The 13,032-nt window shown below is 35.3% G+C and overlaps 1 protein-coding gene across 2 annotated transcripts in view; it reads left to right on the top strand.

Moving 5' to 3' along the window:
• Positions 1-13,032, top strand: part of SPOCK3 (SPARC (osteonectin), cwcv and kazal like domains proteoglycan 3) — a 349,276-nt gene that overhangs the window by 163,805 nt on the left and 172,439 nt on the right. For both annotated transcript variants that reach the window (XM_080674967.1, XM_080674968.1), the window contains exon 4: positions 11,935-12,049. In XM_080674967.1, the coding sequence (XP_080531093.1) occupies positions 11,935-12,049 (115 nt within the window). The remainder of the gene's footprint in view (positions 1-11,934; positions 12,050-13,032) is intronic.

Below are 13,032 nucleotides of genomic sequence, written 5' to 3'. Positions count from 1 at the left end.
CATGCATATAAGAATAACCAATGGATAAAAGACACTGGGGGGGGGGGCAGGTAAAGGCATGTACTGGGGGGAAGGGGAGGCCGGGGGGAGGTCAATGGGGGAAAAAAAAAAGGAGACATATGTACTACTATTTGTAATACTTCAAACAATTAAAAATAAGTAAATAAATAAATAAAAAAAAAGAAATAGTAGGACATTAGACTTTAGGTCTGACCTTCTGCAGAGATAGCCAGCAGTTCAGCTTACTGGGGTATTGGATTCCAATTGCCCCTGCACAGAACTTTACTTAAGAAGTAGGACTATTATTTTAAAAACAAGGGGTAAGAGTAAGGTTTCTCCCTGCAAGCCATGTGGTTGGGGAATAATTTAGTCAACAAAATATTCTATGCATAGTCTTTATGCCTATAACCATGGCCATTTTGTATATGGGATTCTCGAACAACATAAGTGGGAAGGATAGAGAAAAAATCTTGGAGAACTAGAAAAATAGCTGATTCACATCATAGGATTGAGAGCTGCCTCTGAGCGGCATTTATATGGAACACAACTATCTACCTACTCTGTGTCTATTCCTGGAGGACTATCCATGTACCTCTCCCACTGAACTCTTGTCTCCATTCATTCAGTCTTGTTCTTTCCACAGCCATGACTAGACAGCCAGCAAATTAGTCCTGGCCCATGATTCAGTATCTCTCCTTAGTCATCTCTGCTTAGTAGAGTAGATGTGGTGTACTGCCCTGCACTCTGCCTAACGTAGTTTACCTTTATTACTCTATTTCAGGATTATCCATGAATAGGACCATAACACAGTGGAATTCTGACCTACCCATAAACCAGAGCCAATTGTTTTCTCCCATCCTATTTAAATTTGCAAATTTAAATTGCGTATTTTCTAGCTGCCTCTTGTATCTCACAGTGATATAGCCTACTTTATTCTTTTTTAATATATTTGATTTCAGAGAGGAAAGGAGAGGAAGAAGGAGATAAAAACATCAATGATGAGAGAGAATCATTGATTGGCTGCCTCCTGCATATCCCCTACTGGGGATCTAGCCTGCAATCTGGGCAGTGCCCTGACCAGGAATGGAACCCGTGACCTTCTGGTTCAGAGGTCGATGCTCAACCACTGAGCCACACTGGCCAGGCTATTGTACTTTCTTTACAGGAAAATTAGATAGTGTGGAGTAAAAGTTTTGTACTTCATAAGGCAATATTGCAATGCAAAGTAACAATTTTTGAAATATTTTATCCTTTATATAAGTTTCAAAGTTGAGCAGTAATATACAGCAACATTGTACCCTCTTCAGTTCTATTTCCCCATTTGTCAATCATGGACTACTTTAGAATTTCCCACATTTCAGTTCCATTGTCTTTCTTGTTATATGGTATGGTTCTAATTATGTTCTTTTTACTTTCTAATAGCTAGCAGAAAAATATACTTCTAATACTTCATATGGCCTTATGGCCATTCATCTCTGCTGCTTCCATCGTGTTTGGAATATGATATAGTACCACCTCTTATAGTTTTAGAGGCTTTTATGTCATTCACTAGAATTTGATTCTGCTGTAATAATTTGATCAGAACTAATTGGATCATATTGCATTGTCAATTTACAGCCTTCAAAACTGACTACAAATACTTTTTTAGTGTTTTGGAGATAAATACCTTAGTCAACAAAAATTTCCAGTGTTTGACCTAAAGGGCTATGAGCATCAGAAAATGCACCATCATTTGATTTAGTTATCCAGGCAAAGTAGGTTTAATCTAATCACATCTATGTAGGTGGCAGTCCATGAAACCTTCCTTTAACCATGGCCAGATGAGTACTTAGTGAGGATTTTTCTTTTCTTGTAAGCTATGATATTAATTGGAAATGACAAACTGAAAATCAATAAAGATCCATAAGGCACACTTACCTGTCAGGGTGATTATCATTGTTGCTTTGCTAAGGTAGTTGGTTATTGTTACCATTGCAGTTCTGCTTAAGCAACATCAATCTCCTGAAAGAAGTATTTAACATTTCAAAAGCTTTACTTCATAGACCATGTTCTGAAGATTAGTATGTATATTAAAAAATATTATTAACTATAAATTCCATTAACTTGTTACTTCAGCCAATAATGTCATTGATTCTATTAAACAATCTTAGTTTTAAAGGTCTGTATATATGCTAAATCTCTCTTCATTTCTAGGATGTTCAGATTCAAGTAGTTATACCCAATGTCTTTTATAGATATTGCCAAAAGTATTGAATACACAGTAAGGAAGTGAGATCCAGTTCTGCATTTTCTTTCCTATCATTACTTATTTTTCATTAATTTTACCTGTCTGCAGTATGCAGTATTTGCCTTATAAAAGAATATGCTGCATTGATGGGAAAGAATTGATTTATAGTATCTAAATGTTGATGGTGAAATTTCTCATCTCTGATTTTTATTGTATGCTCTGCTGCCTTGAGATGGGTGATTGAGAAGGCTTAAATAATCTCATAGAGAATGGAGATTAAAAATATGTCAGAGAAAATTGTCTCTTTATTTTTGCATAATTTACATAAAATAAAATACAATAATTTAAATTATTGTATTTTACATTTTGATACATTTTGGTGGGTACAGATAATTGAATTAACACATCTTTAATTAAGATGAAGAACATTTCTGTCACTCCAGGAATTCCTCAAACTGCCTGCTTTGCCCCCTCCCTCCCACCACACACACACACACACACACACAGTGTTCTAAACTGTTCTTATTTCTTTTAATTTAATTACTTGAGTTTGTTCTAAAACTTGACCTAAATGGAACTATACCATGTGTACACTCATATCTGCTGTTTTTTGTTTGGTATAACATTTTTGAGATTTACCTAATGTTATTGCATGGTCTAGGTTTCTTTGTTTCTTTTATTTTTTTGGTTAGTTTTATTGCCAAGTAGTATTCTGTTTGTATGAAACAACTGGTTTATTCACTCATACGCTAATAGATATTTAGGTGAGTTCTTATAACTAAAGGTGCCCTAAACATTTTGTTATAGTCTTTTTGTAAACATTCAAAAATTATTATGGATACATTCATAGATGTGGCATTAATTATAAAAAGCATGGCAACTTATTATTCAAAGAGATCATGAAGGTATCAATTTATTGTCTCTCATCTCTCAATCGACCTTTCATTGCCTATTCTGCAATAATGGAGCTGGATCCTGTATGCCTGTCACCTTGCAGCAAACAACCTGTTAAGCTTTGTCAATAGAGGGGACTTCAAGGGCATTGCCATGAAGGGCTTCTCTTTCTGGATCTTGGATGCATCTATCTCTCCTCCCTTTTGCAGTGGTGCATGAAGGGAAGACATGCCAGGGTGTGCCATCCCAGGCAAGCTTGCATACTCAGTCTTGGTTGGCACTGTGCACAGCAGGTCTTGCTTTTGCAAATGAGCTCCCAATGCTCTCGTCCACTCCATGTACCTACCTGGCAGCTCTGGCCCACCTGTGTTCTGTGTTTTCTTGCTTGCCAGAATCCGCTGACCTTCCTTGCCTGCCAGCTCTGATGAACCTATGCAGGATGGGTGGGAGGAGTGGATACATGTCACCTGCTTTCCCAGTGACTATGGAACAGCATTGAACCTGGCAACCAAATAGACTTCTTAGCCATCCAGTGCTCTCTACACCCTTCTCCAATGAAGTCTGAACCACTAATCTGGGAGGAAGCACACCTTCCTGTATCATCGCTAGAGTATTCTTTAGAGCTCTCTTTACACCTTTATAGTTACTCCTCTGCTATAATTAGTAATTCCTTATTTTAATCATTCCCTTTGAGTTACTGTGTCTTTTGTTTCCTAATTGGACCTAGATAACACTGATTATACATGTTATACTCTCACCAGCCGTGTATTTGGAGTGGTTGATCTAAATTCCTGCCAACACTTCTTATGCTCAACTTTTAAAATTGTAATAATTCTTCTAGTGGTAAAGAAAAAATATGCTTTTAATTTTATATCAGATTGAAAAGGGAATCTCCTCTGCTTCACACCTAAGAATGAATTAAATGATCATAATAAATATATTGTGTATACATCTACATTTGTGTGTATGTGTGTGTGTGAACATTTGACACACCTCTCAGAGGCAGCATGTCTATGCTTAGAGGCTTGTTTTTGTCTTTTAAAGATTAGCTTTATTCTTTTTTAGGAAGAGTCATGTGGAAATTATTACTTTTACTATTAAATATGCAAAAAAATTAAAATGAGTTTATTGGGGGACATGGTGAGTTTAGTCTGTGGATTTTGTTGCATAGAGATCATGCCATGCTCTGAGAGGTCTGAGAAATGCAGTGTCGCTCAGAGTGGGCTAGAGTTCCTCCAGCAGGTGGTTAGAAGAGCTGCTGGGCAAGAAACCAGAGGTTTTGTAGGACTTCAACAACAATCAATACAGATACAAATTATAATGGCCAAATGTAACCCCATTTTACAGGGCCTTTTCTTTATAAATATATGTCAGGAAGCCTTTTGACAAGTGTTAATTTAATCATAGGTGTACTTAGCTCTGATATTGCAAAGAAAAAGTCCCAAATATAAACTTTTATGATAGGGATTCAATATAATCATCTTTATATATCAAACACTACATGAGAAAGTAGAAACCACTAATAATAACGGATTTTTACACATAATGTTGCTGGAATGCATGTACTTTATAAAAGAAAGGCTATTAGCAATGATCATTTTTAGAAATTTGGAAGAAACTATGCACTGACAAAGAAAAACAGTGATACAGAATGGGAAAGAATGGTGTATTAATATATTTATCAAAACTCTAATGTGACTTGAACAACTATAGTATAAAATCCTGCATTGTAGTAACATCTAGAGTTTTTGTTAACTTCAATTTATCACTGTGGTAATTAGATATATTTAATACAGTTTTATAAGATAAGATATTATTGAAATAAACACTATGATTTTGATAAATATTTGTTATTAACTAAATCCATTGATTGCACATGAACCTTCCAACTTTGTGGACCTCCACATTTAATGTTTGTAATGAGGAGACCAGAGTTAGATTGGATGGCTTTTATATAATTGAAGTAATATTAAGGTTTGAAACTAAGAAAGTCATTCCAAAGACTCGCAGCCACATTTAATCACATTTAGCACCACAAAATTGGCTGTCAAAGTCTAATTAACTATCAGGCATTAGCTCTATTTTCCATGCTGCTCACTTGCACAACCTTTCATTATAACATCTGGCAAGTTTTTTTAAATTCCCAAAAAAACCTGTTCCTCCTATAGTTTTAGAGCATAGAGTTCTAGTGAAATAAACTGTTAGAACTAAAACAAAAGCGTAACTGATGCTTCATTGTTGAACCATTAAGAAGGTTTTTATAATCATATTTGAGTTACTGGTCACTTCATTTTAGATGAGTGCACACGATTAAGCTTAAAGAGACATTTTAACAAGCAAATGATGACATATAGTTTAGTTTTACTATTTAGTGAGGTTGGAATTTTTCCCAAAGTGAAGTCCAACTATCAATCGGACATTTCACCTGCTCTTAAATCATGATGCATATCCAACACAGTCTTTGTTTTCTTGATTTTTTTTTCCAACCGCTAAAATGTTATTTCATCACATAATTGTATTTTGTTATTAATTGAAAATCAAAGAGAAGGGCATATTTGTGTATGTGTTTGCCATCATAATTGTAGTTAAACATTTCATAACATAAAATCTTGATGATAAGAAAATATTACAACATCCAGGAAGTGCAGGCTGATCACTTACAGAAAGTTACGGACTGATGATAGACATTAATTAGTGATACCTGATGCCAAAAGAACATGAAATTATAACTTCATTGTGGTTAGGAAAGACATCATTATCAATAAGAATTCCAGACACGGCTAAACCATCCTGTAACAGTGACTGGAAAATAAAGATATATTCAGTAAAAATATATCAAAATTATAGCACAAATGGTACGTGTTGAAAAAAGTACAAAAAGAAATACTTCAGCAAATTGTAGGAAATTATTCAAGAGAAAGCAAAGGGAAAGTGAATTGCAAGAACTGATGAGCAAAGAAATTGCTAGATTTCATTATTTTAATTAGCTATGTCAGGAAAATAATAGTAGAAATAATGACTCATTTGCAGGGATATGGTGGTAAAGTCCAAGTCAGGTGTAAATCATTGAAAATGGTGAGGAATTTTAATGTTAAAGATTTGGTGTTATGTGTTCTAAGGTCCTAATACTCTTCAGAAGGAGGATAAACTACCTATTATATAATTACTTTCATTCATCTATGCCACCTGTGCATGTAAACATTTAAAGGAAATCACTAAAAGAGATTTTGTAACTTCCAAACTAGCAGAAAGGAAAACAGTACTAAATAAAATGCAATCAATACACTATGAGGCAGGAAAGAGGAAAGAAAAGAAACATTGCAATATAAAAAGCACAAAATAAAGTGATAGAAAAGAGTCCAAATATATTTTTTAAAAATTACAATAGACAAAACAGAAATAGGGATAGATTGGATTTCTTAATCTATTGAAGGGTTCTTGAGGGCTGTACATAAAATAGAAAAGGTAATAATTAAAAAGAATGGAATTGGGGGGAGAATTGACAGGCAAGTACTAATCAAAATAAAATCAGTTACATCAATATTAATATCAGAAAAAAATCCACAAAAGGTGGAAATGAAGAGCTGGAAGTTAATTCAGTTGATTCTGGTGGTGTTGCCTCAGAATACCTATTCAAACAGACCAGTGCTTGATTCTCTCAAAATCATCTTCCTTTTCTGCTCTGTAGTCACCATTGTTCCCATGCCAGCCTTCATGCTTAATTTCCTTACAATGGATTCTTATCCTTTCCGTTGCTGACGTTTAGTTTCCCCATCTTGATCATATATTCTTCAGAGCATCTCCAAATTCTTGTGTGTCAATGACATGGTATTAACTATGAGATTAAACTCTCAAAGTTAAGAGGTTTCCATCAGTGTTTTATCACAAAAGTTGATGGCACAGAACATGTTATTTCATTAATCCTGAAATCTCTGTCATTCCATGAATAGGGCATCCTTTTTATACTTTCACTAGAGGCCTAGCACAGGAAATCATGTGCGGGTAGAGTCCCTAGGCCTAGCCTGTGATCAGGGCATCTTCTACCCACTCGCTAGTCCCCAGTCCCGCCCTGCCTCTGCCACCCACCCCAGTTCCCCTTTGCCATCTGGCAATCTGAACCTACAGGCAAGGGGGGAGGGATCAAGAGGTCTGCCATTCTGCCTGCTTGCCAGTCTCCAGTCCCACCCTGCCACCTCCACCCAGCCTGGTTCCCTGTTCACTATTCAGCGACCGCAGCCTGTGGGCTGGGTGTGGGGTGGGGAGGGACCGAGAGGTGGTCAATGCACCTCATAGCGACTGGTCAAGCGGTTGTTCTGGTTGTTGCACCGTTATGGTCACTAGGCTTTTATTACATAGGATGCCTTTCATAATGTTTCCTTATACCAGAGTTTTCTTTCATTGTGTTCACTGTTTATGTTTCAAAACCTACTTAAGCTTTCACTCATTATGATTATCCCCCACTCACCATTATATGATCCTTTCATCTGTGTGTGTATGTGTATTTCTATTTAGTTAAATATGTACACACACATAATTTCCACTTAATGTATTCTAATTGCCTATTTATACATCTCTCTTCGAATAAAACGTTGAGTCAGTTGAGGGAAGTGTCTGTTTCATGTAGGATATCTGGTGCCAAAAAATGTATGCTAAAATTGGATAATCCATTTTGAGACCAGAATGTGAATTTGGAGATCATCTAGTGCAAATTCCTTATTTTATAGATGAACCTAATAGGCTACATAGATATTATTAGCATGTACTACATTGGTCTTTGAAAAATCTGCGTCAATATTGGGAAGGTTAAGTTTCTATTATATTAGTCAAGTATCTAATAAATCCTTTCTCTAGCATTGGCTGAGCTAAGGTAACTGGTTCATTATTAACTCCATTAAAAATAATCTACAACATGATTTAAGACTGCTTTAGCCTAGAATCGTTAGTATTTAATGATTCTTCTAAAATCTAGGCTTCCTGTGGAAAAAACACTGTTAAAATATACGCATTTGTGCAGATTAGGAGTTTCAATCTTTCCTGTTAAAGCTTATTTCAGTTCTTGTGTCTAACAATAATACCTATTTTTTGCAACTTAGTAATGCCACTTTTTGCCTTTTCTTCAAGTCCACCTGCACTAAATATGAATACTAATGAAGGTTCCTCTGCTCCAGTGAGAATTCAATACTTTTCACTGTCCATGTTTATTTTCGTGACCTGCCATCTACATTGTATCCTTAGTTTTCAGTTTACCTAACATTGGGACTTCTCTTCAAGAATTAGATATTTTCTTAGTAACATGCAGGTATGTCACCTGCATTCATATTCATCTCCCATTGCTCACCTGCTGACTCAGGTATTTCCACCATTAGCAGCTAGATATGGGTGGGCACTTCCTATTTATTGTGGGCTGCAGTAAATGAGGAATTCTGTATGAGATAAGTATTCTGGCGAAAGAATGAGGGAAAGCCTGTATCACAAATGCACTACAAAGGTTAAATTATAAGGCAACTGTTTGAAAACAAAACAAGCAACAACAGAACAGTATCAGGTCCCCAAGTAGTTCACATCAATCAGAAAGATGTTGAAAGATATGGATGAAGACAAGAAGATGGCCTAATGAATTTAAATGCAATAGCAGAACTCTTTCTAGGTGTAGATTTACTGGATGCTTGAAACAAATTCAATAATACAGAGTAGAATGGGAGCTGTTAATTTGAAAAAGATGGAAAGAAGGATGGTAACAGAGGGCGAGGATGAATTTATGTCAGGCTCTTTAAGATACAGAATTTATTCTAATCCATGGGCTTCAGCCAAGAGAAAGATGCTTCTGTTATTGTTGTGACTTCAAGAATAAAATCTTAGGCATCTGTATTTACAGCGTGTGATGTTTTATAGTTTTTAAGCAGCCAACAATGTGAGTTCTACTGAAAAATACAGATGGTTAAAGCCACATGCACAGAAAGTGATCTTTTCTTTATTGCAGACCCTGTGTTTGATTCTTCTTATTTATTTTTACTCTATTTTCCATCTCCTGACCAGTACTGCTACTGCTCTGTGTTATCATTTATGGGGAATTTTATGCAAAATTTCATTAAATTAATTTTCATGTGATATCTTTGTTCTGATAATATCCTCTTTATATACCAATTTTATACCTGTTTTCTCTTAAGTGGATATAAGAGAAGTATAAGAGAAGTTATGGAACTTTTGTAAATTATTTAATGTAGTGTGTATAGATAAAGAAAACTGGAAGAAATAACTAAAAATAACTATTAATATTTTGCACTCAAGAGAAACTAGATTAGATTAACCATGATAGTTTTATATGTACTATAGTGTCTTATCTCAAAATAAAAACTTACATTCAGAGTAATATATCCTAGTTAACTATATTCATGATGAGTGTATGACATAAATATAAGGTAAAGTGGTAGGTTCAATGCATTGTTTAATTGTTAGGCAGAATTGTATCATTTTAATCATATTAAATGTTATTTAATAATTAAAATTAAAATAGACTAAGAAGTAGAAATAGCTGAAAACATTTTAATGCATTCTAAGTTATTGAATTTTTCTTTTATGTTATACAGCTCTAAGATACAATAGTTCTATGAGAAAGTTTTTAAAATTATTGACAGTTGAAGCTGTGATAGTATGAGAGGGTTTTAGCAATTTGTATTTGCATAGTGAACAAAGTATTTTCAACATTTTATAGAGAATAAAATAACTAATGTAGCTTATCTTAAATGTTAGAGCTACTGAGAAATTAAGAGAATCTATAATTCATATAATAATTATTTGTAAAAAAAAATTAGGGAATTGAAACATTTGTGTTCCAAATAGATGTATTTAATATATTGACTATTTTTACCCTAAAATATATATTATTTAATATTTTAAAATATATGTTAGTGTTCTTTATTTTACATCTCATGCTTATGTGAAATCTCAAATAAGGATTTTTGCAGAAATATATATTTTGTATTTTTACAGAAATAATATATATTTATATATAGTCTACATATGTGTTTTATTGAATTCATTGGTCATCAAAGTATATTCACTATACTTAGTGTAGTAAATAAATGTGCTTAAAATTTAGCACATTTTAAAGCTAAATTTGATTTGTACCTTGGATGTTCTGATTTACCCCAGGTTTAAGATCTAAAGAAGACTGGCTAAAATCCAGTGATGTGATTTCATGTCCAGTGAAAGCCCAGAGCTCCCACAAATCCTTCTTCATATTCCCAGTGCACATTTCTCTAGTCACCCCAGCTACATTTTTCTACATGTTCTAGAACTTTCTTTTTAGTTTGCCATCTGTCATGGATTTTTTTCTCTCAATTTGGACATGTGCCCAAACTAGATGCTCAGAGTCATTTTCTTATTTGTGCCAAGCCCCTCTCTGACTTTTTGCGCCCCCCCCCCCCAAATGACAACAAAATATTAATAACCATCACCAATAGTGATTACCAATAGCAGCATCTCTCTATATATAAAAGGCTAATATGCAAAGTGTCTCCTCAGGAGTTTGACCCAGAGACCAGGAGTTCAATTGCTCGCTATGACATGCGCTGACCACCAGGGGGAGGCACAGAATGAAGGAAGGCCTCAGCCGGTAGCTGGAAGGCCCCTATCAGCCCTGATCACCAGCCAGGCCTAGGGGCCCTACCTGTGTACGAATTTCATGCACCAGGCCTCTAGTTACTTATAATAACCTAAAGGAGTAAACAATCAAAATTCCCATCAATTAGTAAATGACTAAACAAAGATGGCATATTTTATAATGGAATGATGTTGTTCAGCAACATAAAAGAATGTAGCATGTTGATGCATGCTACAACATTGTTAGACCTTGAAAGAAAACATTGTTCCAAATAAAGGAAGGCAGTCACAGGAGACCACATTTTGTATGATTCCATTTATATGAAATGTGAAGAATAGGCAAATCTATAGAGACAGAAATTAGATTAGCGAGTCCCTAGTATTGGTTATTGGGAGGGAGTTGGGGGAAATGGGATGATAACTACAGGGTCTGGGTATTTTTTGAGGTGTAAAAATGTCCTAAATTGATTATGATAATAGTCACAACTGTGAATATACTAAAAACCAATGAATTTTGAACATTACAAGAATGATTTGTGTAGTATATGAATTATTTCTCAATAAAACTGTTATTTAAAATATCACACAGTCTTTGTGTTGGCAACCACCAAGACAGAGGTTTTGTCTGGATAAATGGCAGTCCAAATGTCAGGCACAAACAATTGAAAAATGAAAATGCAACGTCTCAGTTCTTACCATGAGACACTCAGCCAGTGCCCTAAGTATAGCTGTAGACTTTTCTGGACATCCAAAATCCCATTAATGCCCAGTAATAGGCATCTCCTTGGGTCTCATCCATTTTCTCTACCCACCTGAATCTAGATAAGAGAAGTATATATAACTCTCAACTGACAGAAGTGTTACAGTAGCATACCCCAACTTTATTACTCCACCTGTACTGCTTTGAAGGCAGTAGTAACTGGAAGAAGTTTTGGTGTTCAAGTTCTTGTTTGATTACACATTGATCGTAGGAGTACTAGTATGTGCATTTAATTTCTGAGTAGAGTGGACTGCAGTGAAACTATTCGCTCTGAGATATGTGTGTATAAGCAGAAGTATTGCTTAATAAAGAGGGATGTGAAGGCAATTTATAGCTAAATGCTATTTAAATTCCTGGATCAAATTGTGTTTGATGGGATTAGAGCCCCCATTTTGCACAAGCTCAGTTTAATAATTTCTGTACAAATTTCTCCACCCTCCCCTCTCTCTAGCTTTAGATCCAGCTAAAGATCCATGCTTAAAGATGAAATGTAGTCGCCATAAAGTATGCATTGCTCAAGATTCTCAGACCGCAGTCTGCATTAGTCACCGGAGGCTTACACACAGGTAAACGTTGTTAAATTAAATGCCACTGATTGAATGGTACTCCTTATACCATGAATAACTGCAGAGTGTAAATATTTGGCAATGTCTGCTAAGCGTTCATCCAGAGTTTTATTGAAACAGCTTCAGAACATTGGTTAATGCAATTTTCATTCACTTGGGTGAAACATTATCAGTCAGATTTACTAGGGATTATGGAATTTAGACATATATTATAAATAAAGAGAATTTTGTGAAGATGGGATTAAAGTAGTATATTTATCTACTTATGCTTTTTCAAGTTAAAGGAACAAGTACAGTTTTTGTACCCTCTAAATATTGTTACTTATGCCCACTCAAACATTCTATTTAAAAACAAGTTAAAGGGAAAAAAGAAAAGAAGGATTGATATTTATAAAAAGAAAATTTAAAAGTTGCAAAATAAAGATACAGACCTGGAACATTTATTTATGGAAGCACTCATACTGGTGGAGTCCTTGTAGTCTAGGCCTTGAAGGCTGGCACAGAATTGTAAGAGGAGAAGAAAGGGTTTTAAACATCTTTTATAATGTTCACCACTGCTCCTGTAAGATAGACTCTATTTGGAGAAGAATCAGTAATTTAGAAATAGCCTGTGAAGTGTGCTGCTGAGTTTAAGGATTGGCACTTGCAACAACCAAGAGTGAAGTCATTGGATAACTGACTGAAGCAAGCACATGTATCCATTCCCTTTTTTACTTGGAAAGGAATTCTGCTCTGGCCGGGAGCCTCCATTGGTTGGAGCATCACCCTGATGCCCCAGGGTTGCAGATGTGATCCCTGGTTGGGGTGTGGAATTCTTTTTTTTTTTTTTTATTGATTTTTTTACAGAGAGGAAGGAAGAGGGATAGAGAGTTAGAAACATCGATGAGAGAGAAACATCGATCAGCTGCCTCTTGCACACCTCCTACTGGGGATGTGCCCGCAACCAAGTTACGTGCCCTTGACCGGAATCGAACCTGGGACCC

The sequence above is a fragment of the Plecotus auritus genome (assembly GCF_963455305.1).
Source record: "Plecotus auritus genome assembly, chromosome: 6".
NCBI classification, from domain to species: Eukaryota; Metazoa; Chordata; class Mammalia; order Chiroptera; family Vespertilionidae; genus Plecotus; species Plecotus auritus.
Note: the sequence above shows the minus strand (reverse complement) of the source record. Positions and strands in the feature narration are given on the sequence as shown.